We start from the raw sequence: 24,920 nt of genomic DNA, 5'->3' as shown, positions 1-24,920 counted from the left end.
CGAGGTCGTAAGCTGCTACATTATGTACAAAGCCGCCCTACATTGCGAAATAAATAATCTAGGAAATGCTTTTTCCAAATAATTTTCGCGGAATACCGTGACGAACCTCAAAGCTTTGTGTGAATACCTAAAGCTCCCACAACAAAGGGCGACATTCAAAATGTCGTGCATAACGAAACTTCATTTCCTTTCATTAGACTGGATGGCGCATTTTTTGGAGTCCATCAAATTAAAATATTGTCTCGTTGCGAGCGCCCTCTGGAAGGGGATAGTGGACTGTTCGACTGAAAATCGCCCCCTTGATAAAAGGAGCACTACACTCAAGTATTGCCGATGCCAAACCGGACCAATAGATGTCGTCCCGCCACCGCAAGACTTTTATAAAATGAAAATTTATAACCTTTTCTACGCGTGGGGCTTTGTGTGAAAGTATTTCCTTTCTTCGTCTGCAAGCGGCACTAGAGCGGAACTAAAATTCAGAAGGGACTTGGCCTGGTGTATGCCAGGATTGGCTTTATTGCGTTATGGCCCTTGCCTGCTTATTTATTTACAAACTTTAAATCGAAAGCCATTCGGCTAGGTATTATCAATATGAAGTTTCTGGAACTTGGAGTTTCAAGAAATGTTCGTTATACTCCAGTGGCAAGATGTTGAAAGCAGATTTGCTACACCATTTGGATATAGACGAATTAAAATTAGTGATAGTAGAAAATGTTTGAGAATTCCGCTCCTCAATCGATGTAATAGACGAGCAGATTTCACTTTATTAGTGAGTTCCGATTTATGCACATTTGAAATGAATTTTGCAAGGAATAAAAGCTTCCTTGCGATCGATGCTAATTTCGAAATAATAGATTAGTTTCTTTGTTCGATATTAATTTGAGGTATTGGCTTCTTGCACCAAAGATTGAAAATTAATTTCGAAATCACAAAATATTCAAATGAAGATGGTTTAAGTATTCGTATTTTTCTTTAGAAAAGAACTGAATTTATGTAGAAAATCGATTTCCATGTTCAAAAATTGTTGAATATATAAAATAACACAAAAATGTTGTAATAAGATATTTCAAAAACGTGATCGAAGATTTTTACGTACACAAATGTTGCAAAATTACTAACTAATATTGATGTAAAAGTAGAACAGACTTTACTTTACCATTTGACAATATCTGAACTCCTCGTAAAAGCAGATTATTGCATTTCCCATATAAGTTCCAGGATTTATGTACATTCAGGGAGTTATTAGTTAAGGAAGCAACACTCTCCAAAATATCAAAATTCCATGCTGATAATGAAAAGAAGTAAAATTTCTTAAAGGAATCTATTGAGGTAGTAGTTTCTCGTAAATTTTATCTTTTGATATCATGAAAATCTGTAGAACTAAATATGTGAGCCTGCGATTAACATTTCTAGGTCACAAAACATTGTACTAAAAGCGTTTCAAAACAATCGATAATTTAGAGTGCATATTTTTTTATTAGATAAAAACACGGTTTCCGTGTAACAAAATAATTTTCAACACATCAATTTTGGTCAAATTAACCACAAAATGAGTGATGATAATATGTTTTGGAGCTTTAATCCCTCGTCACAATAATAGTACACCAGATATCAATTTAATGTTTTACGATTATATGTATTCCAATATCCACATAAGTTCTAGGATTTATGAACATTCGAAGTATGTTTAAATAATAAATAATTTTTTTAATGTGTTAGCTTGAAAATGAAGTTTTTCTCGGCCATAAATTTTCGGTGTCCTATCGACGTCCTACGTATAACACTGAAAATACCACTCGTCACAAGTCCAATTTAATTTATACATTAAGTCTCTCAATATGGTGTATAGCCTTAATTTTTTTTTTGGGCTGATGGTCGAATAACATTTTAAAGTGCTAAACCGTTTTGCTGAAATACTTGTGTTAGAATTTTGTCACTTTACTTGATATTGTTGATATTGTAACATTTTGCCGGAGAAAATCCTACGTAATTGATAATTTCGGCCCGATAAAAATCTAATTTCAGCTCGAGGTAAAGCGTTATTTAAGGCCCCAGTGCTCCCATATTTCTGCCAACGCTCCAACGCAGAATCAACCGATAATTTTTATGAAGGTATATTCATATTTATATTGGCCGAATTTTAGGAGGAATACGTAATTCAGAAGTTTCGATTAAATTGGGGCAAATATTTATATACTTTTACCTGGAACATCAGGCAATTATTAATATCCGTTAACGGTTTTTAAAGGCTATGATATATTTCCCTGGGTACTGCATAACAGCCATTTTATAAAACAACTTTCCTAAATCGTTAAACTTCGCATTAAGTAAAACTTTATTTCGCAAAATATTACCCCAAAAATTTACTGTGCTATAAATTCGTTAAAGTTTTAATAAACAAACTTTCAGTATTTTTTAATTGCATTTTCTGCTCAAAAGCGTAAATGGACAGAAACTGAGACAACGTGAACTTTGTATAATTCTTAGCACTTAACAAGGTAAAGTGGTTTAACTTTCAGACTCGAGTCAAATAAAATTCTTTAATTGCCAGACATTGAATAACATCTTTATACTGCTCATAGCAGGGCCCCAAAAGTACCTTAAACCATTCCATACACCTTTCAAGACACTATATGGATATTTACGGTTTGTTTGAGTTTACTGGTGTATCAAGGGACCCTGGTGGAACAAGGTAGAGTGCCCGAATTGACGCACCCTTTCAACCTTTAATATCTGAGAACACATAAATTATTATTCCTTTCGTCTTCATTATCTTCGGGATTTTGCCCTTATATATCGTCGGAGGAAAATTCGACATTATAAAATTAGCAATTTCTGAGCCGCCTGCCGACCGACCGCAAATCTCGTTAGCAATTATTTCATCAGGTGCTCATAAATCATTAGGTAAGAATACGAACAAAGGGACTGTAACTCACTTAACAAAATGGTGAAAAGAACGTCGCAAGAAAGTCATTTATATAATGACTAAATTCGTCATTGTTTGTCAAAAATAATCAATTTAACAATGGCAATAGTATGTCAAAAAATGGGCCACGAGATGTAAAATGAACATTACCATGTTGGAAATACAAGGAATACAAATAGGGGCAATTCTACGAAAATAAATTGCCCTCGGCTTAGCTCCATACATAAGAAACTATTTAACATCCTCCTCACGTATAAATCAGTAAAATTACCTTCTTCAGCTAACATTATTAAATGCATACCATCTCAAGTTTCAACCCGCAGGTGACAATTTAATGTATTAGAGTAGTTGTCAAGTCCCCATGTGGATTTCGAAACTTCAAGTAGTTAATGAACGAAGGGAAAAATCGTCAGAACAAATCGAGCGATAAAAGGCGAGAGTTTTCCAACATGTTCGTTCAGTCAATTAATAGAGATTCAAAAGTACTGAATTATTATGTTTACACGTTTTGTTTATGTATATCTACGGTTGGAGCAGACTGGCAATTCCGGGACATAAAAGCCAGCATTAGCCAAAAGCGACATATAATATTTAGGCTTCAAGAGTTGAAACCATAGGTAATTTGCAGAAATGTCTGCACTTGAAAGGTCATAGGAAACATTTTGAAAGGCAGTCTTCAATATAATTTTCTACTTGCAATATTATCATATTTTCACTTGAGTTGGTTAGGTTGATGTTTTCAGTATCTATGATCAATCATGAGTAAAAAAGGTGATGAATTACAAGAATAAAGAGAAACGAAAAATATTTCATTATCAGATGAGGCTTGACTTGAAACAATTAGTGTGAGACGACTTTAGCACCCGGAAAACTAGTTTCCAGTCAGAAACCGGTCTTTGAAAGGCTCTATTCGACCAAACACAACATGTCAAGATAGATTTTGTCTCGAAAGCCTTTAATCATGAGAGTTAAGCATTTTTCTGTTAATTCTAGGAGACCGAGTTGCTGCAAATTGGTATCGGTCAGAATGTAAGAATAAAAAATATTTATATTATTGAAGATGATCCTTCCAGTTAGGTATCTCTACTTTATGTTCACGTATGTTTCTGACAAAGAAGCAATTAACTCCTTGGATAATTTTTGTGGGATTATTTGAATTATTGAAATGATTTAAATAATGAGTCATTCATATTCTTTTAAAATTCAAACTTTTGAAATAATGATGTGATTTGTGCCAAAAAACCTCAGTTTTCCTAAGCGACTGAGAAAAAGACTTTTCAGAGTGTTTCGCGTTTTCCATATAGAAAATCGTATATTGGTATCGAAATTACCTCTTTCACGCAACATTAAATATCCCTTAGCGGTACGAAAGGCTTCTGGAAATCGAAGTGAATATCTCTTTAGAATCGCATATCTATAGAGAATAAATTCGAAATTATGAGAATGTTTGGGAAATTCACAACCCATTTCTTAAAATATTTGCCAGATCACACGATATTCTGGAAAGAAAACATGTCTTTGGTCCTTTTCGTCATACTTCGAGAAAGAATAAGCTCAAAGTCGTAAGAATCTCCAAATAATCCATTCATATTCAGATATCATAATATACATACAGTACTCCACATTTAAAGCAAAAACGATGAAATTTTGGGACAAATTGAATATCAAATTTCTGCGCTTTTTGAAGGTCTCCATTGGAGGGAGTTTTATTATATTCAAAGAATACCCATGATATGTTATAACACATTATATGTATATGAGCATCAGAGACCCAAGCATTACGATGGATTCCCTGTTAGTAATATTACGTTCTCTTTGATATCTGAATGATCTAGTTAACAGCAATAGGTAGCGTTTAATATTAAATTGCCTGTCATTATGTTAATCGAAGTGAAACTAGACCAGCTTAGCAAGAGTACCAAAGTACGCCGCAAACCCCATGACTAAACTATTATTTCGTCGCAATAAGCCTCCGAAACTAGGGTCGCCCAGATTTTGTCCATTAAAACAAAACAATATATTAAACTCACAGCTCGTCCTGTATTAATTAGGTGAGAAAGATTGGTCAATTAACGCGTTCTCTGCATTGCGGATGTTATAAGCTTCTGTATTTAGGCAATTGGAGCGGGAGTTATTTTAATTGAATTTCCTTTAGTTTTGGGAAACGCTAACTCATTTAGAAAAGGCATGCAACTGGAATACTTTAAAAGGCAAATACCCGGAGATGTCTTTTTAAAATTGGCTTAGAAGATGTGCAAGGATAAACAGATCTAGTTTTAGAGTAAATATTTAGATTGCTTGAGACAATAGGAATAGAATTACCTCTAAAGATGGTTAAGAAGAGAACTGTACTGTATGTTCATGTATTATGCAATTATGGTAATTAACTCTGTAACAATAAGAAGAGTTCAACTTTGCTTTTATCAACTTGCCCCAATAGGCATCGATGGAACGTCAAAGCTCGTTACTGCAAGCACAGAGAAAATCCCTAGATAACTTTAAATTAGAGCGAAATGTTTGCAGAAACTGACGATATTAATTAATAAAACAGCTGACATGGTATATAATATGATATACATACGTAACATAATATAATTTATAGCCTAATTCGGTTTTGCCATTTTGACCGCATATTTATACATACTTTATAACGTTAATATTTAACTGGAAAATTGATTGAGTTCCTCTTAATACGTAATTGGTTGTTTTGCAACGGGAAAATAATTTCTAATGTTTATACAAACATCGTAGATCTAAATTAAAAAATTGAATTGAGCTCTGCACATGAGTTCCAAGGATGGTAGCCTTAATTTCTTTTCCATGTAATTCGATATCACCACGTTTATAAGCTTGTTTTCTTCCATTTAAATAATTTCAAAACTAGTCAAATAAATCATCATACATTCCGAAACTTTTCAGCTTATACGCCTTTAAGCCTTCTATATCACTTAAAGTTTACAGATCTGAAGTTTACTTTAACCATTAGCTCTTGTAAACTGCATTGTTTGTTTTATTTCCTTATGCTATTTTTACGGTTTAATGTAGAACTCTCGTAAATAATAGAGTCGTTTTTAAAGTTGACAAATATTCTGGTAACACATCGAGCGGTTGTTGAAAGGAAATTCAATTTTAACAACTTTTCTGCAGTCGTCGTCTTATGAATGATAGACAAGAACGATCGCTTAATAATTGTGGTAAGCTTAAACGAGTTAAACGATAAAAAATGAATAAACCCGGATGACGAAGCTGATCATATTTATTTATGAAAGGTTTTCAAAAAATTGTAATCTAATAGCTCCCAAATAAAAAATTAGGTACAGCCTAAGGGAAAACCATCTATATTTAGCTTCGTTTTAAAGAATTACATGTAATGCGTAGGTGGGAAGCCTAACCTACTTCGAGATAATCGGGATTAATGCTTTGATTATTAGCGTGATGCTAACGTCCCTTTTGAACGATAATTAGCAATCCTACTATAAAAATAACCATTGTGGTCAGAATTCGGAATTGCGCTGGCAACTTTTAAATCTGCCGGAGCGGCAACAAGGAATTCACAAGCGTTTAAACTGGCAATTTACATTTATAAAAAGCATTAGTTATGCAATTCCCCGAGGGACAAACATAGGTATTATGGCTTATAACCGGCAAGCATACCAGCCTTTGCAATTCATTAAACTAGAACAATATCCGGTGAGATTTTGCTGAACCCGGAACGCATTAATAAATTAGATCCCAATTTTGGAAGTTGTTTTAAAGCGCGGATAAATTAATCATGCCTAAAGACGCTAAGGGACAAAATTGAAAAATTACCCTAAAGTTTTGTTATTAAAACTCAAATGAAACTGCAATTGTTCCATTCATGTATAAGCTATCCCTAAATGATCTGTACAAGACTTCCCCTGATCTCTGAAATTGCAATATGATGCTTTGACATAACATATGTATTGTATTTAGTTAATTTTTTTTATGGCTTTTCAATTTTTTTTGAAATTACTTCTTTTGTAGTGACTGTATTTGAGCAAAATTTAGTACAGTTAGGTTTTTAGGGGCGAAAAATCGAACACCGTTTAAATTTTTGATGTTCATTGTAGAAGGCAACGTCAGCCCTTTGTCGAGTCTCTTTGAAGGAGCGTAATTTCTTTCTCACTTTATACCAAATTTTATACTGATAAAATTTGCACTCAACAACAAATTTTCTGCAAAAAAAACCATGCTTTATAAAGACTTTTTTAATATTTGGAGTTCGTATTAAAAGGAACGTTCTTTTATCAATGTGCATTAACCAATTTTTTACTATTGCTTATAATTTTTTCTCTTCCTCAGATGTTGCTTAAGTCCAAATAGCAACGAGGGGGAATCCTTTTATTTCGTGTTATAAATATTTAATGTCCATTAGGCATTAAAAAAGGCGGGGTATTTTCAGAGAAAATTTTTTGGTTACGTAGATGTTGGAAAATACACAGATAATTCTAGAGGTAGATGTTGCATCTAAAAATACAAAAGGATGCAAAGCATAAAAAGGGTTCTCAATATTTTCTTGACAGCGACTAGAATTCATAAGGTCGGTATTTGTTTCAAAGTTAGAGCAAATGCTACTTTAACTATGCAATTTTTAGATATAACATCCTTTATTTATCAGAAAGGAATTGGTGTCAAAAGCCACTCTGTATAGCAAATAAGTGTTTGCAAAGAGGGCGCAGGGGCTAATAAGGGCCTATCCAGTACCTTTTAAACCGTGAATAAAGTCTAGGATTCTAGTCTTCAGTTATCTTCAACTTGCAAAATTCGTATCCGAACTTGTGTATTCACTGTTGAAAATATTTGCCCAATTCTGAATACCATATTGCTTAAATATCTCGTAAACAATATCTTCCTTGGACTTTGTACTTATACGTAACGTAAACTAATGCGAAAATGGAAAATGAAAGACAATCAGCTCTGGACGATAATACTCTAAACGGTCGCCAAGGCTTTGCTTCAGACTATTCCTTCTAATGTGAAATGTGTTCTATTGTCAAAATCTGATTTAAATATTTCAAAAACTGTCAGAGTTCTAGGCAAAATTAGAAGAAAAAATCAATCTTTGACACACCGCATATCGAAACCTGTCATCTTTTGGATAACATAAATTTGGCCAAATCCTAATATTTGTGGACGAAAGAATATGTTCGTGAAGTTTGGTAGGATCACTTTGTGGAGCTATCGGAAATTTATGAAAAACTTCAAATAAGAAATTGAAAATTCCTCGAAATTATGGACAAAGAAATACTTGTAATATTGAATAACTTGATAAATATCAATTCCAGGTATGTATTAAGTAAATACTAATAATGTATCATTTAGAATAATTCTGTCCCGAGAATTTTTTTATTACAAGTTAAAAATAGTAGCACTTGACAAACAACAAATTACGAAAGTGATATATATGTGTCCCTGCAAATTTAGGGTTCAAAAAATACCTATTATGTAATTTTAATCACTATTTAAGTGGTAGTTTTTAAATGCATAAAGCTCTCAATAGTATTTCTGGGCATATCTTTAATTGTTAATTAATATATATAATAGATACTTTTGAAAGGGCAATTTCTTATTCATATATAGTGACTGTTTTTTTGTTGTTGTCAATGAAATAGCAGAGCTTAAATTGCAGCAAAAGAGTTACAGTAATAAATATTTGAAATACTCTTCTGCCTTATTAGTCGATACAATACGGCAAGCTCATATGTTTAAACGGAGAAATTCGTATAAAAGGGAAATTGGCTTTCTTGAAAGAACGAAATGAAGTTTACTTGATTCATAGAAATTCGAACTAAAAAAGGCCATTTTAGCCGGCATGTTTGAATAAATAATCCCGTGCTTAGCATGTCGGTATGTAATGGAGTGAATGTGCACGTGCGCTTTCTGTCAGCATTTCGATATTTCATGCAAAACTTAAAAGAATCGACTTCCGATTGTTTTCTCGTTTTTATATTACTCCTTAGTTTCAAACAAGTAAATATAAATCTTCATCAAATTAATTCGCAATCGACTAAAGGATCCAACACCCTTCTCCGAACTCGAACTGTCCAAGATCAATTAATCAACAAGCTATAATCCACAGCGGTTCAATAATGTCTTTAATAAACCGTAATGTATTTACCTAGGTCAGTCGTCTTTCTTGATTTTCTACTTTTTACCTTCGATGACTGCCGTGATTTATAGTGAATGGTCGTTCTTAATGGGTACAGCTTTCCGTTGATTATTAATATTTGCATTTTAGTACAGGCTCAAAATAAATCCAGCAGGACCGAGGTTCCCTTTGGGACTATGTATTTCTGAATGAATAATATGATTTATACACAGTAATATATTAGATAGATAACTCTATTTGCATAGCAGCTGATATTTTGGGGCGGCTGTGAAGTATGTTTCGCAGCTTCGATGTTTTATTTACCAGCAGTGATGCCTGTGAGTCTAAGGCAAGCCATTTTTTTATCATCCTTATAACGACTACATCCTATATTCTGCTATTATGATGTTGGTGTGCATATTGAGTTCTGAGGAAAATTTTGCCTCTAAGTTGACCTCCTTTATAACTATATTATACACATAGGCAGTTAAAATGGCTTTGTTACAGGTGAAACACACTTTCTTCCTTCAAACTTGAATTGAAAAACTCGTGTTCAAATTTGCTTTAAATATTAAACCAATGAAACAAGTTTTTGTTGATATGATCTTTTCAGATCTCATTAACCTAATTCAATTAACTCATTCCCTAGATAATATCATAAAAGTTAACGTAACCAAAATGATGTAATACTGTTGGTTTGAAATGTTCTTTTTTTCTTTTAAAAAGCGTATCTTGTATATGTCAAGGTTTTGACTGTCAACAAACGAAAAGGGCTTACTATATATTTTAATTATTTAAAATTTATTATTATATTTTAATTTATTTAAAATTTTTGAGCGGTCGGCTTAAGATTTCGGAAATACATTGCAGAAATTAGATTTGTTTTTTTGAGTTTCAAAACTATAAAAAGTTCTTATATCGTTTGAATTTTGATTTGAATATTTGGTTATTGAAGACTTAAAATCACATGATTTTCCTTTTTTGTAAGCTGTTTACCTCTGCTTATCGAAATTGGGAAGTATCTGACTTTTATGTAATAATTTGTCATTTTCCTAATCACATGTTATAAAACCCCCATCCGCAATCACTTCTCATTATAGTGTCATTCCACTGATAATCATTTTCCAACTTTCAAACTATCTGGAGAGTTTTTAGGTATGTTCTCGTACTCATTTACAAGACAAAATAAATATATCTCATTTTTTGTAAGATCAATAATTCAACTATTTTGAACTATTACTATGAAATATGATTTATTCTTATATCACGTCTCTAATGAATCCTAACTGACGTTCGAGCAAACTTAAACACATTTGCCCTTTTAGTTTCAAAGCGATTTTTTTTCACCCCTATTCACCTACTTAATGTTGCTGTTACCATCTATCTACAAAAGTTGCCCTTTACGCCATCACCTTACGAGGTAATTTTGCATACTGAGTTTTTGTTTTAATGTGTTTCTCTTCAGGCTTCAAGGCTTCAGTGTTAAAATTGCGCTATAGTATGCGAAGCATTGGTAACTGGCATTTCATGAGTAAATGTGAGGTATTTTTTATTCAACTTATTTGCCCCTCGAGCAGACGGAAGGTAATTGAAGGTCTGGAAATGTTCATGGGATTACTTTAAGAAGCCTTTTACAGAACATGAGAATTTTGGGAAACATTTTATGACAAATTGCTATTTTAAGGAGATAAAAACCGAAATAAAAAATCCTCGACTTTATTGTCATTCCCTTGTATACAACGGTTGCCCTTTTTGGGCAGACTGGACGGACTTTTTGTTAAATCAATTATGTGAACTAAATATAAAGAGTAAAAGGCGAGGATCAGTGCTGAATAGTTTTAAAGTTTAAAAACTCCTTCCCACTATCTTGCTACTTAAGAGAGTTATAATTAATGCTCTTGAAGGTTCATTGCTATGCAGCTATATTCCATAGGCAAAGAGCTTTTTTAAACGATGTTTAATACATTTTGCGTGCAAACGGTGCTTTTCGGTCGACCAGCTTTCAAAATGTTTTCCTATTGGCAGCGGCAATTTTGTATGCACTCGAAATAATGAGATGTACCAGAAAATTGCGTTTCGTCCAAAATAAAACAGTAATACACAGCAGAGCCAGGAAGCAGATTAAAAAGCGGGTTATTCCACGGTCCTAAAAATTAAGCAAATGCTTTTAGCTTTACACAGTTTATGTCACCTATGTATAGGATTTTACAGCGTCCGCAATGCGGAGTACGCGCGTTAATTGACCAACCTTTTTAGTAATAAATAACCCCGGAGGCCTCGTGACTTCAACACATTTATTTCCTTCCTCAAAAATTTTAATGCATAAATTCGAACATCGCAGGTGTTCATTTTATGTCGTTAAGTGCCATAGATTTGCATTCAATAGACAAAGCATCGTCATTAGGAAGTTCGTCCATTGTTTTTACCATAAATAGGTCTCGTGGTTGTTTCTCCTTGGAATCTAAATGATAATTCGGCCAAAGAAATGTATATTCTCAGTTTCACGTGATGGAAATTTTCCGTATTTGGGTCAATTTTTATTGAACAATAATGTCTTCATCCATATTGACCCAATTATTTCTGTCTTACACCCCAGCTTTAATTAAAATAATAGAGTTAGCGACAATAATTAATATCAACAGGTGTCCAACAAGGTTGGTAACTCAAAGGGAAATAATTTAGAACTACCCCGTTATAGTCATGTTTTTTGTAATAAATCATTTGAATTTGAGTGCTTTCCAGATAAAAAGATAAAGCGCATATTAAGAATCTTCCATTTGTTGATTAACAGGCGCGAAACTGGGTCAAGCAAATCTATTATATTTGATTCCCCAAACAATTTTCTCGCTTTTCTATCCTGCGATCGAAACTTTCAAAATTTCAGCTTCCCTATGATGGTAAATGTGAAAGTCATGGGTTTTTTGTTGCTTTGGAAAAAACACAGTTTTCAAAAGTTTTCCGCATTGCGGCCAGAGATTCGTTTAGGAGTTTTATTTAAATTTAAAAAAATGTTGCAAACCTGGATTTATTTTATTTTATTTGCGAGGCCTTTTATCTTTCTTTCTATCCTGCACGAAACTCATTTGAATCCTTAAAAGCGTCTTTCCTTTCTTGGGCATTAATGTACGTTCAACAATGGACCCTCAAACTATTATCAGTATCTTAGAAATTGAATAGGAGAAAATATGTATAAACGTCATTGCATTGGCCTCAAAAAACTGATAAAACTTAGTATTCCAACCAGTTTTTGATTTATTTTAAAAATCTGTTTGAAATTTTTTGACATTCTTTCAATTTTTTGTAAACCAGACAAAATTTGGTAACTATTTTTGAATCTGATTTTACCACTAAGAAGACTATCTCAACTGCACAACCTTATACAAATTGTTGACTAAATAAATAGCAACAAAGTGCCCTATTTTTAACATCAATATCGATATTTAATACGTATATAATGATTCCATATTGCAAGAAGAAAATTTTCCTTTCTCGAAAAATTAGATTTATATAAATACAAAATAAAAGAGTAGGTATAGGTTAGCAGATTTGGGACAGGGAAGGTAATTCCTTTCTAATTCTTTTACTGTCCCAAATCTGCTGACTTGACCTACTCTATGCTTACATTGGGACGATAACTGTTTTCATGATAAAATAGAACGAATTACATTTGATCCTTTATTACTCCAGTCTCTATCGAAAATTAAAGGATCGGCTAAGTGCAAATTATATTTCAACTGATATCACCGATCCTTGATTTGAAATGATCTCATTTACAATTGGTCAATTTAATTCCATTACCTACATTTGCAGATTCAAAACTTGATTGTGAAGTCAACAAGAATTACTAATTTCGGCAAGGGAAGGATATATGGAAACTGCTAAAACAAATTCAACTGAAACTCAGATATGCTACAATAGTAATTTTGATGAGTTATTTGCTCGTGATTTTGATTATGAAAATGCCACAAAATTATTGTGTGTTGCTATTTGCCCAACTCTGGTGAGAAAGGAATCTACTAAAGTTCGAGTATCTACTATTTCTTTAGGACTAGCGCCTCAAACAAAGTTTAATATTTATCTCTTAGCAAAGCTTTTAAGTAGAAATGTATCCATTAAAAAATTAACTCCTTTAAACGATTTAAAAATGCTGCTTTTTTAAACATTCGATTCGGTTTGAGACACAATTAACCATAGCTAATAAAAGCACCATGGAAGGTAACCATGATTCCTTTTCATGGGTAACAGGTGCTCTGAAAAGTAAAAGATATTAATAGCTTTTCTTACACAAATAATCAACAAGCTCATAGTAGTTTTACGATGCTGAATGAGTTTAAGTTATAGGCTGTTGGGATTCAAAATTACGCTTCATAAACATACTTTGCTTCCTTAAAACAAGAACTTTACGTGCAATTTACTAATGGAGATCAATTTTCATAAACTAGTTAAGTACGGGGTATGTAGATGAATAAATAGAATCAACAACAACATTTATCAAACGTAGAGTAGCTCTTAAAATAGTAAATTACATAACCTGTTGCCCTTCCCCTGTGCTCTCACCACCCCAACCTAGTGAAATATTCGTGGGTCTAAAGTTACATTGAGGATGGATATTTATATCATATTTCTTTCAGCTGTAGTGGGGTGTCATTATGTTTTACTGAGTGGCTATAGAAATTGTTAAGAACCCTTGGTGTTTAATTGCGGCGTTAGTGGTCTCAATAACAAAAAGAATGGTCAATTAACGCGCTCGCCGCATTGCGGACCCCGAAGGCCTTGTGCTCCGCTCTGTTTCTATTTTATTAAGTCTCCTTAATTAGTTTTCAAAAAGAGTATCGTTAGGGAAAGTTTCATATTCGCTGTTAAAAACATCTGCAGTGGTCTCAAGCTTCACTCTCGCGCTGCAGGACGCTCTTAAAATTTCATTTTGCTTCCCGGCTGTTATTAGGATATTAAAAAAAATTAGGTAGAAGGTACCTGACTTGGTAGCAGATGGTGTTGTCGGAGTCAGGGCCGCAGTGGTGGAATTCGGTGGAGTATGGTTAATTCTTATAGCTTCTAACTTTGGCACTGGCAAAAGTCCAGGAGCAGACATGCTGGCTGGTACCGCCGTTGCAGGCATCATAAGAGTGGACATAGTCAACATTTTCATCAACTAACTTTGCACAATAAATAATTCCAAATTCGCGCTAAAACTTGTGCGAGAGAAAACGCGGAAAAGTTGTTGTTCAATGTGGCACACTGGCACACGGGCCGCAACTCAAAGACTGCATAACGCGGGTTGTCTGTGTTATGTCGCGTTCGTTAGGGGGTAGAAGGACGTGGGGGTGGAACAGTTATAGTGGCAGTGCTGGTGCGAACGGCGGGTTATTCCAACTGCGGCAAACTGGCATCAGCTTCGGCGCTCTTCGCGCACTGTTTGTGGATCTCCCTTAATAGGCTGCAGGAGCGAAATAAATCATAAACTAGGCCTTCGAAGGGATAACTCGATTTGATCTACTTATTGACTTCTTTGTCCTGACCGGCCAATTTTTTTCCTTTAAATTCTCCACGTTAAGTTTCCATAAATGAGAATCCTTCAATAACTTGCAATTAGAAAATTCCATTCCTAAATCGGTTTGAAGCTTTTTTATATTTCCCTATTTACTGAAATTAAATTTTAAAAAAATTTAAACGTACTCTTCAATATACAACAAAACACACTAAGGCATGGCTGTAAATATACGCAGTCATTATTGTAGCCCTCGCCCTTACCAAATATCGCCCTTTATTAAGCAATATACTCCGTCGACATTTCTGATGCCAGAGTTCAAATCCAATATTGGAAGCCTTACTCAGAGCAAATGCAATGAAAAACTATACTACACATACAAGCCACAGAACAAATTGCACTAAGACTGATTACAAAGATAAGGCACCCAACCAATTACTATACGAACGTGCACACATGACAAGAATAACTGAAAGACTGCAACAAATTCAAATAAGATGAAAGGACAGTCTTCACAACTGAACCATTCTGAACCCTCTTTGCCTTACAAGACAACCAAGACAAGTCCCTTTCCCTTCAACCACTCTATTGGAACATTTCCAAGTCTAATTTTTTCTTTCCTTTTCTTTGCATTTTATGAATGATTATTTATGTGTAGATGTAAGTGATTTCATCACGTAGGCAGAAAGACCGACTGGTAGATAACATTTTTCGTATGGACTTATGGATTCACTGAAAAATAAAGTTTTCATTTCAAATAATTATCGCTAATTGCACACATATGAAAAAATGATTATGGAAATCGAAAAGCTGGCAAATACAAATTATAATTATTTTATTAAATATAGATAATTAATAGCGTAATTGAGCTGCTTTTACTTATTAATAATATATTGGCATTCAATTTATTATACAAACATTATTACAGCACACATGACAAATTAATTTGGTATATGCAATACACAGGACACGAATTAAATTGTTTCCGAAACATTTAATGCATTTCATAGAGAAGTAAGTTAATTAGGCGTTTGTTATAGTTTATTGCCGAACGAAAACAATTTACATTGGGGGTCGTAAAAGTCACGCTCAGCAAAACTGCATCTAACGAGCTGAATATGTTTAAACTGAAAGTTCCAGGGGAGTCAATCGTACAAAAATAAACTTAAAACGAAGATTTCCTGGTATAGATAAATATTCAATGAGCTGGGAGTAAAAAAATTATAGTTTTGCTTATCATATTAAATGGCACTTTAATGGACTTCTCGATAAAACTACCTCCAATAATTGAGCATATTAACTCTATTGAAGAGACGATCCTTAAATGGGAGAAACTGCACCGCCTGAGTCTCGGCATCAGCGTTCGAGTGAGGGTTCAATTAACTAATTGATATCTGTTCGCCTTTTGAATATATTAAGCCATATAAAGCCTGATTGAACATATAATATCCGGAAAGGAAAATATAAGGTGTACTAAATTTATATGTAGGAAGCTCCAAGCTAATAAATCATATCTACTACATCAATTTGACTGAATTATTTAATATGTGCTAAACTTAAAAGTTTTCTTACGAAGAATTTCCCAAAAGTAATCTATACAGCTAATAATTTATTTACCTGTAATGGCAAGGTTAAACACTATTGTTCGGATATTATGGGTTTTCTTTGTCAACAATAGAGACTTCTGGTTTTGCCAACACTTAAATATAAATAATTTCAAAGTTACATGATAAAATATTGAATCGGTTCGGTTGACATTAGAAAAGTGTGTTAGTTTTAGCCGAAAAAGGATATAAAAATGCATTATAGAAATGCTGTTTTACCAAGCAAAGGTAGTAACCTCATTATCGTTAGTGGTTTTGACATATTGGTACACTCGAGAAATTGATATCACCATTATACTATATGGGAAACTAAATTTTGAATACGGTAGTTGAAAATGTTATATGATCATAGTAGAGACCATGTTTATTTATATGAGACCTGTTCATACTTATATTTGGGTATGGTATCAAATAGGAAAAAACATTAACTAGTCAATATTTGATAGGGGAACAAAAATATTTAATATTTATCAATCACATCAAAGTAAAGTATAATAAAATGAACCTTCGTTTAGCAGTTAAAAATTTTCCAATCCAGTTATGGATGTTGCTGTAAAGAATATAATTTTTGATCTCATCTATGATTTTTACATCCAAAACAAAATTTAACACAATTTGGTCACATCTAACACCCCAGTTTACCTAAACCATGTCAAATTTTAATACCATTTCGATTACCAGTTTCAATATAGGTTCATTAATATGTTATTAACGTTTAAACAAACTTGTACACGCAACAGTGGACATAAAGCAGCTGACACCTATGGAAATATGACAATAATTTAGCTGCTCCATATCATATATGAAATTAATACATGTTCACCAGTTTAAAGGTCCATTATTCAAACTGAGAATAGAATTTATATGTTAATAATTAGCCAATTAATGCACTTGTGTGGTCTCTGGTTCACTAGAAACGGGTAGATATTAGCGTGTTTTTACTTATGTTTTGGTGTGTTTATTTTTCTAGCTCACTGCAAGTTAATTAATAACTGAAAATAACAAATTAAAATCGTATGCAGAACAGCTGATTGTTATTATTAAAAGAAACTGATTGCAGTCAAAATTACAAATGCAAACAAAAGGAGCATATTCAGTAATAATAGAATGTATATAATTAATTTCGTTTTTGCATTTGTAACATTTATACTGTTTGGCCTATAAAATTTTAATATAAATATCCCTGAATCACATCTATTAATGCAATATTTGAAATTGTCTTATTTATTGGAAAATTTATTGGACTTTTTAGTTTTACACCCTGAAGAGCTGAAGAATTTTAGCACTGACAGCTCTACCCGGCTAACAGGAGACAATTTCCGATACAAAAAAAGAAAGCGTTTAGAAAACTCCCTTCCTAAATCTATTTGAAATCTTGAGATACATTGTTTTGTGCCTCTTTTACGAGCAGGAATATAATACAGGAAAAGCATTTCACCATCATGGTCCCTTTACAGCCGAATCCAAGTCAATAAAAGCCAACTTTGTTTCTATTCCCTTCAATGAGAGCGTCTACACAATGTAGTCCTGCATTGTGATGTTCCATTTAAAATTTAAAGTCTTTTGTGTGTTGCGCCATATCTTGCGTATCTATTAATAATATAGATTCACATAAAAGGGCGTGAGCCAATTTGTTGTTCAAACTAATTTGCTGGGTTATATTAAATATTTATAACATCTTTTTTTTAAAGCAAACCACAGGGTTGGGCCAAGCTAGGTATTCGATAAAATTCCCTCGAGATGCTAGCCAACACGCACTACATATACATACATTGCATATGCACACGCATAGTTTAAGCTTAATAAGCATCTAAATGAAAAGAAGAGGAGTGCTGTTTCTAAACATACTAACACTTGTTTTACAACTTCTATTTTTGTTGACGAGTTTCACACTCAACTTGTCATGCTGCAAATATTATTTAAATAAAGTTTTGGAAGCAGCTTTCTAGTTACGAAATAAAAAATTTTCCCTCTATTTAAAAATTGTGATTTAATGCAATATAAGCTAAAAAGCTTTTGCGCCTCTGGATTTTCCCGGAAGCAAAATCTAAAGTTAGAGCAAAAAAAAGTGTACTAGTGCAAGTACAAGGCAAACATTAGTCACTCTGTTTACATCATAACACCTCATCATGTCTAATCTTCATCTAGCAGCACTCTTGATAATATTAATTTATATTAGTTAGTATATACTTTCCCTGTCTCGCTCAATATTAATTCCGCTCCCTTGCTCGCATGTTCCCTTTATTCCTTCCAAACGTAAATTAACTAATGCCGTTGCTCCAAAATATTTTAGGTTTTATAACGAGGAGTTATTAACGCAGGACAGAATGCGTACAGATCACAAAAACCTCCGTATATTGGGAACTTTTACGGCTTATTTTTATGAGTTAGGTTTTCTGGAGTGTTATGGCAGGAATTTAATAAATGGTTAATGAAAGGTGTGTCATTCAAAACGAGGCTTTGCCTACATATGAGAAAAGGGCTTTTCAGTGTAACACGCTGTTCCATAAAAAGGTTAATGAACATATTATGTTATGGTGCTGATGTCATAATTCCCCTTTCCCTACGCCGTAGGAAGTTAAATTACGTCCCATTAGGAAGAATATTAATTTCGACAGATAAGGCTTTACCTACTACACCTTTGAAGTTGGCGTGAAAATCAAACATAATAATTAGTTAACGCTAAATATGCAAATTACTTCAGTCCCGCCCTGTTAAGAGATAACATGGGACAAAATGAATCTCTTAGATAATACTCAGGCTTGCTCTTTTAGGAGTTCCGGTAAGGGTTAAATCCTTTGATGTTCCTCGCACCGTTCATGTAAAGTTAAACACAGTGATCAAATTTTCATGTAACGGCAGCTACTCATGCTCTTGTTTTTGTGCAGGTGACGAGTAAGTTAATCCTCTAATTTTAAGAGAGATGAGGTAACAATCTAGAGAAAGTTCCGTGTACGTTTCAAGCCTGAATATAACGTATTGTGTATAAATAGTTTTTGCTTTAATTAGATATTAACGCGGAGTTTCAGATAATGTTTCTTTTGTAGCTAATTAAGCCAATTGGTTATATCCACAGTTTATAAATACAAAATGCACTCCACGGTATAAATTACAGCCAGCATTAGCATGGAACATTAGAGCACGCAGTAGGTGGCAGTTTAAATTCCAGAAAAAAATTGAGCCCTCAACACGCATAACAAATCGAGCGTAAGGATTAAATATATTGCTACTTCGCTTTTGAGTGTTATTTGACAGAATGAAGTATTGTTTAGTGGAGCAACTCAGGTATCCAAGGGCTTACACAATAGGCAATAAATTTGCCATATGTAAAATAATTAAAAAGGGTGTTTTGAACGCAAAGTAATTGGCTATATATATAGTGTTGAGTGACTTTTTCGATTGTAATTAACAATATGTTATAAATTTAAAGTGCCCGCCAATGATTCCGCAACAAATAGCCACTTTTTGTCATTTTTCATAATGCGAGGGTGAATATCCTATAAATTTGTCGAAAAACTGCCCTCTAAGTAGGCCCTAAATTCCGTTCTCTTCCTTTCTGTCTTCTCTTTTAGAGTTTTCTTTCTTTATCTCTACTAGTTTATAAGATACTGATTAGTTTTCGATATGCATTCATCACAATTTTTATAGATTTTACATGCGCTATATATGCCTCTGTGTCTTCTTAACTAACTTTATATTTTTTACAGATTTCAAGTTAAACTTCAGGCATTTTTAGCATCCTGAATACAGCTCCAAATGAAATTGCAGTAAACTGATGTTAAAACAGTTGGCAGCGAAATGTAGCTTGCGGAACCGATATAAAATCCAAATTAGTCAATTTGACGCAAATATCGATCCGATTCCCCCACCTCTAATCAATTTTTTTTGTTGAATGAAATTCAAATTCTATTTACGTGAGCAATTAAGCCTTCAAATTCCCAGAACGTCCATGTTGCGATGAAGAATACTTTCAGCAAGTTTCCTTGCAATTTACACGTCTAAACCTCAATGCATCAATTGAAACCTCACTGTTAACAAATTTGCCAAACTCCGCAGACAATTTCATCCATTTACAGATTAGCTGAGTACCTTTTGACCATATAGTTTCGACCGAAACTAATATAGCCAGAAACTGGTGCCGCAAACTCACACAGAATGCCCCTACATAATGAAAGCAAAATGGGATTGTTTAGTAAAAGGTTAAATTCCGTATAGCCAAAGGGGACACCCAAAATATAACGAGTTTACCTGGTTGATGGCAAATATATAAGTGGCGGATTTAGTAGTCGATTTTACACACAAGTGAATGCGTGTTCCACTAATCGATACTTGGATCGGAGTCTGTTGTCCAGGGATATTACATAATGTATGTTTTTATGGATGGCAGTCTAAATATAGCGTATAATCTCATTGACATGGGTCAGCATAATGGTACATGTGCGAAGCAAATTGCGCTGCATAATCCATTATGGTACGATGCACATTTAACCGAGAAAATTTTGCGATGCAAATTTCCACGCATTCAAAGCTGGAAAATTTTCAAAGTGTTCATCATTCGAAAAAATTATTCTATGTACACTAAAATTGGAAATGTATAATCTGAATCCCTGCCAAAAGCCAAGGAATTATTGAAATAAGTAGCTTTACCTGTTTTGGACTATGCGTGCAAGTCCCCTTTAATTTACATATTTACCTCTTGGCGCGCAGTACGCACATTTACATATTATGTGTCATTGGCTCTTACTGAAATGCGTTGTGACTATTAATTATAGTTATAAATAAGTGTTTTACAATTTCTCAGCTGCAACATAGGGAGATATGCAAGTCATTAATGGAATTGTGTATTTACAACCTCATAAATATTCTAGTTGCAGTGGAAATGCAACTATTTATTAGGCTATTGAAGTGCTACACTCTTTTCGTTTAATAAAGAACTTAAAAGTATAATTAGGGCAAATTTATTGCGATTAAATAGTATGATAGAAAATTCATTTGGTTAAACGCCCAATACGTTTTTGCTAATTCCTCTTTTCTACCCCTCGCCTCGTTCACCCGCCAGAGGTAGGAAACACCAGCAATTTTACTTGCTTTAACCAAAATAGCAGCAGAATTATGAATGTACTTGATTTTTTCGGACGCTATTCTGCTGCGTTCGTCTGACTAGATCAAAGTGCCGGGGCTGAGTGAAATTTCTATAATTATATATGTTCGGTGCTCCTACGATACAACCTCGCATCACAGAAAAACTTTACATTCTAAAGGTTCATCTAGGAATTTATATTTCAATTTGTAATTTTTATCGTGAGTATATGGGCCATATTTCTCCATTTTGCCCTATCAAATCCAGGATACACTTAGCGCTGTGGCGATTTATCTCGCAATTTTGATTTCCGGTTATGCAAGTTTTTCTCGAGAAAACCTACCTCACAAACATTCTAGTTTGAGTGCATATATTTGTTAGTTTTTTACTTCTCAACACATTTTTTTTTTTGTTTCTTAGTAAAAGAAGTACTTACTTGATGTGTCCTGTTTTTGTGTCAAGTTTGATATGGGTGAAGTAACAATAGATGAGTTGCTTTTTATTTGAACTGGAACGGCAGATACTGTTTGCACAGTAGCTGGCACTGTAGTATTGGAAGGTTGCTGCGTGATGATAGGAGGTACTGCCAAAATTGTTGTGGGCTGATTTACGGATGTAGAGGCCGATGAATTAGAGACCCATCCTGTTTTCAGTTCCTGCAATAAATTAGATGTCTTAAGTTGGATTTAACTCATTTAGGTCGGAAATAAGTGCTTAATTTCCATTTGTGGAACCTCTACTGCTAGCGAATTTTTACGAGTATAAATTTTTGCACCAATAACTTATAAGATTATTTCGCCAGCGGCAATTTCAGATTTATTCGAAGATTTCCGGGCTAAACGGATATTAGTTCTTTTTATAGAGGAATGCCCCCAAATATATTGCCTGGCTCAGTAGCCCGATTTTAGGATCGGTGTTAAGGTAACAGTACAGTTCCATCGACTACATGAATAATTCTGGAAGGTAAATAGTATATGCTGCAGTAATGATCCATGCTCGTACATTGGAATTTCGATACAAACTGTAAAGTGAGCTCACATAGATATTTTCGTATGCATGAAAGCGGGATTCAAACCTTTTCAGGGAGCAAGAAAATCTGAATAAATGATTTAACTTCAACTTAAAAGCTTTGCTTGTCAGCCTGCGACAGACAAATGCTTTGTTTCTTTTGATTACTGAATTCTTGACATAGTGCAAAAGAGTAATATGATACCGGCGTGTCTAAAAAGAATTCCAATATGTTGGGATTTAGAAAAAGTTTCTCCACTCTTTCGGGCGCCTTTCTTAAAATTTGATCTTTTAAATGCATCCTATAGGGGTAGACTGACTATTGATTATCATATAGGGTGACCGATGTTTTATAGCAGAGCTTTAAAAGCATGTACTAAAGTGATTTTCAAACAAAATGTCATTACAGTTTTTACGCCCGTTGTTTTCCAGATTCAGATCTTCACATTTATTATTTTATTTTACCTATCGCTCCAGTAGTTCTTGGAGATATTTGATTTTGTTTTACATCGCTAGGTAGCCGCATCTCAAAGCTTGTCAAAGCAGTGGACAAAATTTGAATAAAGTGAAGAAATCTAGACGTAACCCGTTTCGAAATCTAAACTACATTTTTGCAAATTTTTCTTCAGAAACTATTACGCTCCGTGATAATTCAGGCTTGGATCCCTCAGATCTTGGACAAATTTCACGTTATGGTCATTTGCCTCGGAATTTCGATTTGCAGTTTTACCAATTTTCCTCGAGAATAACCTATATTCACCCTTGTTTTCAGGTTGCGCTCTCACATTCCAGACAAGCTAACATTTTGGTTATTTATCCAGGAATATAGACCTTCATTTTTGCAAATTTTACTGGCGAATATAGGCGTCCTGTTTTCTACGTTTTGCAATTTGAAATCCCGAACAAAGTTCATGTTTTGCCGATTTGCCTGGGGAATTTAGTTTTATATTTGCAATTTTTATCGAGAATATAGACGCCCAGTTTTGTAGGTTTTGTGTTCCCAAATTCCGGCCAAATTTAACGTTTTGACGACTGGTTTTGGGATTTCGATTTACAGTTTTGTTGCAAGTTATTTGCGAACACCTTTATCCACCTTTCTGCCAATATGCTACTTTCTCAAATCCCGGGAAAATGTTAGGTTTTGTCGATCTATCTAGGAATTTACATCTCTATTTTTGCAAACTGTTATCGAGACCGTGTGTGTTGTACTGAAACTCCTACTAAGTAAAATGCATGTAGGAGGGAAAAAATTGGGTCAAATTGAAACGAACAAGCTAGATAATTTCTTATTTTTTTTTAGAAAATATGTTACAGTTAATAGATAGTATTTATAAAATTGTCATGTCATTCGCTCGTTGAATGCCGACAATTGAAGGAGTTTATTAATTTGACGCATATTTGTAATGACGATATTTACTGTTTACAACAAATGCAATCTTCAATTAGTATATTAATCGCATAGAGCTTAATTCCATCTCGTCAAATTAATTTCGAATATTAGTCGGCGTTGTACCCCAAATCCAAATTGCGGAATTGTCGCATTCCAATTGTAAATAAGTCCTTGTCACCCAACTATTTAAATTTAAATACCATTGTCATTTCGATATGCCTCAGTTACTTAGCCTACTTTACATTACCAGCTCCGGGTTGACAATTAACGTTGGAATAGCATTGTGCCTTCGTAGAACTTAAGACATTTTCAGAATAGCGCCAGGATGCCAGCTCTCTAATATTTACAATTCACGGTGTATTAAGGGTTTAAATCAAAAACCATTAGAGTGGGAAATTAGAAAAGGGAAAAACTCAATCCTGGCGGACCTGTATTAAATAACGGAAATTGCCATTTCTACTTCTTTGATTTTATGCTACTCTCTTTGGATCCACTGTTTTCAGTTCAACTCCAACTTAGGTCTAGCATTGATTTCGTAGAGTTATCAAACCCGATAGCACCCCAACGAAATTCAAAACGGGTAGGTAACTATGAAATTTTCCGGCATGATAAAGCAGACGTAAAGGATGCGTTCTCAAAGGCAAATTTCCGCGAGATTATTCCAAGAAGTGTGCCTTTGGATAACTAAATTCAATTTAAAAGAGGAGACGTAGAACTATATGCTATATTATATGAGACTCCCGGAACTCTATTGCCTATAATTTTCCTCAAATACACCGTTTTTGCATTTTATAACGAACATGTAAAACGCATGAATCGCTAAAATGGGATTCCTGCATTGCGGAATAAGTAATTCCCGTTGGATAAAGACCCGGCCAAATTTTATGCTATTGCTGCACAGTATTAATGACCTTATTTTTATTGAATACTTTGTCAACACATTGACTTCGACTAAAGATGTACTTATCCTTATATTGGACGTAGAAATATAGAGAATGTGTCATCGTTCTCAGCAACACTGACATGTTGCAAATATCATTTTAAAAAATCCGCATTTATCCAGGCATAAAATTATAGACAAAAAAGTGTCAACACTCACTGTTAACAGCAATTGCACGCATTACGGTGTTTATGTCTTTAACACCTACATCAAAAACCAAATGTGATAACAGCAACGGCAGTCGCAACAATGATGTCATTTATATCATGTCAACTGCCACTATTAAAGGCTAAACTTGTAGAACAAACAAGTTCATTTAATATATATTTAATTTTTTTTTAATCTTAAACGCCAGTGATGTTACAACTAGCGTGA

The 24,920-nt window shown here is 33.9% G+C and overlaps 1 protein-coding gene across 4 annotated transcripts in view; it reads right to left on the bottom strand.

The window, feature by feature from the left end:
* The window catches only part of LOC136417210 (cytotoxic granule associated RNA binding protein TIA1), a 113,360-nt gene that overhangs the window by 6,993 nt on the left and 81,447 nt on the right, over positions 1 to 24,920 (bottom strand). For 3 of the 4 annotated variants that reach the window (XM_066402789.1, XM_066402786.1, XM_066402790.1), the window contains one exon: positions 21,644 to 21,863. In XM_066402789.1, coding sequence (XP_066258886.1) covers positions 21,644 to 21,863 — 220 coding nt within the window. Of the gene's footprint in view, positions 1 to 14,009; positions 14,394 to 21,643; positions 21,864 to 24,920 lie in introns of those variants that run through there. The other variant, XM_066402791.1, reaches the window with a different exon arrangement.

The sequence above is a fragment of the Euwallacea similis genome, chromosome 27 (assembly GCF_039881205.1).
Source record: "Euwallacea similis isolate ESF13 chromosome 27, ESF131.1, whole genome shotgun sequence".
Classification (NCBI taxonomy): domain Eukaryota; kingdom Metazoa; phylum Arthropoda; class Insecta; order Coleoptera; family Curculionidae; genus Euwallacea; species Euwallacea similis.
This window is presented reverse-complemented; position numbering and strand designations above follow the sequence as displayed.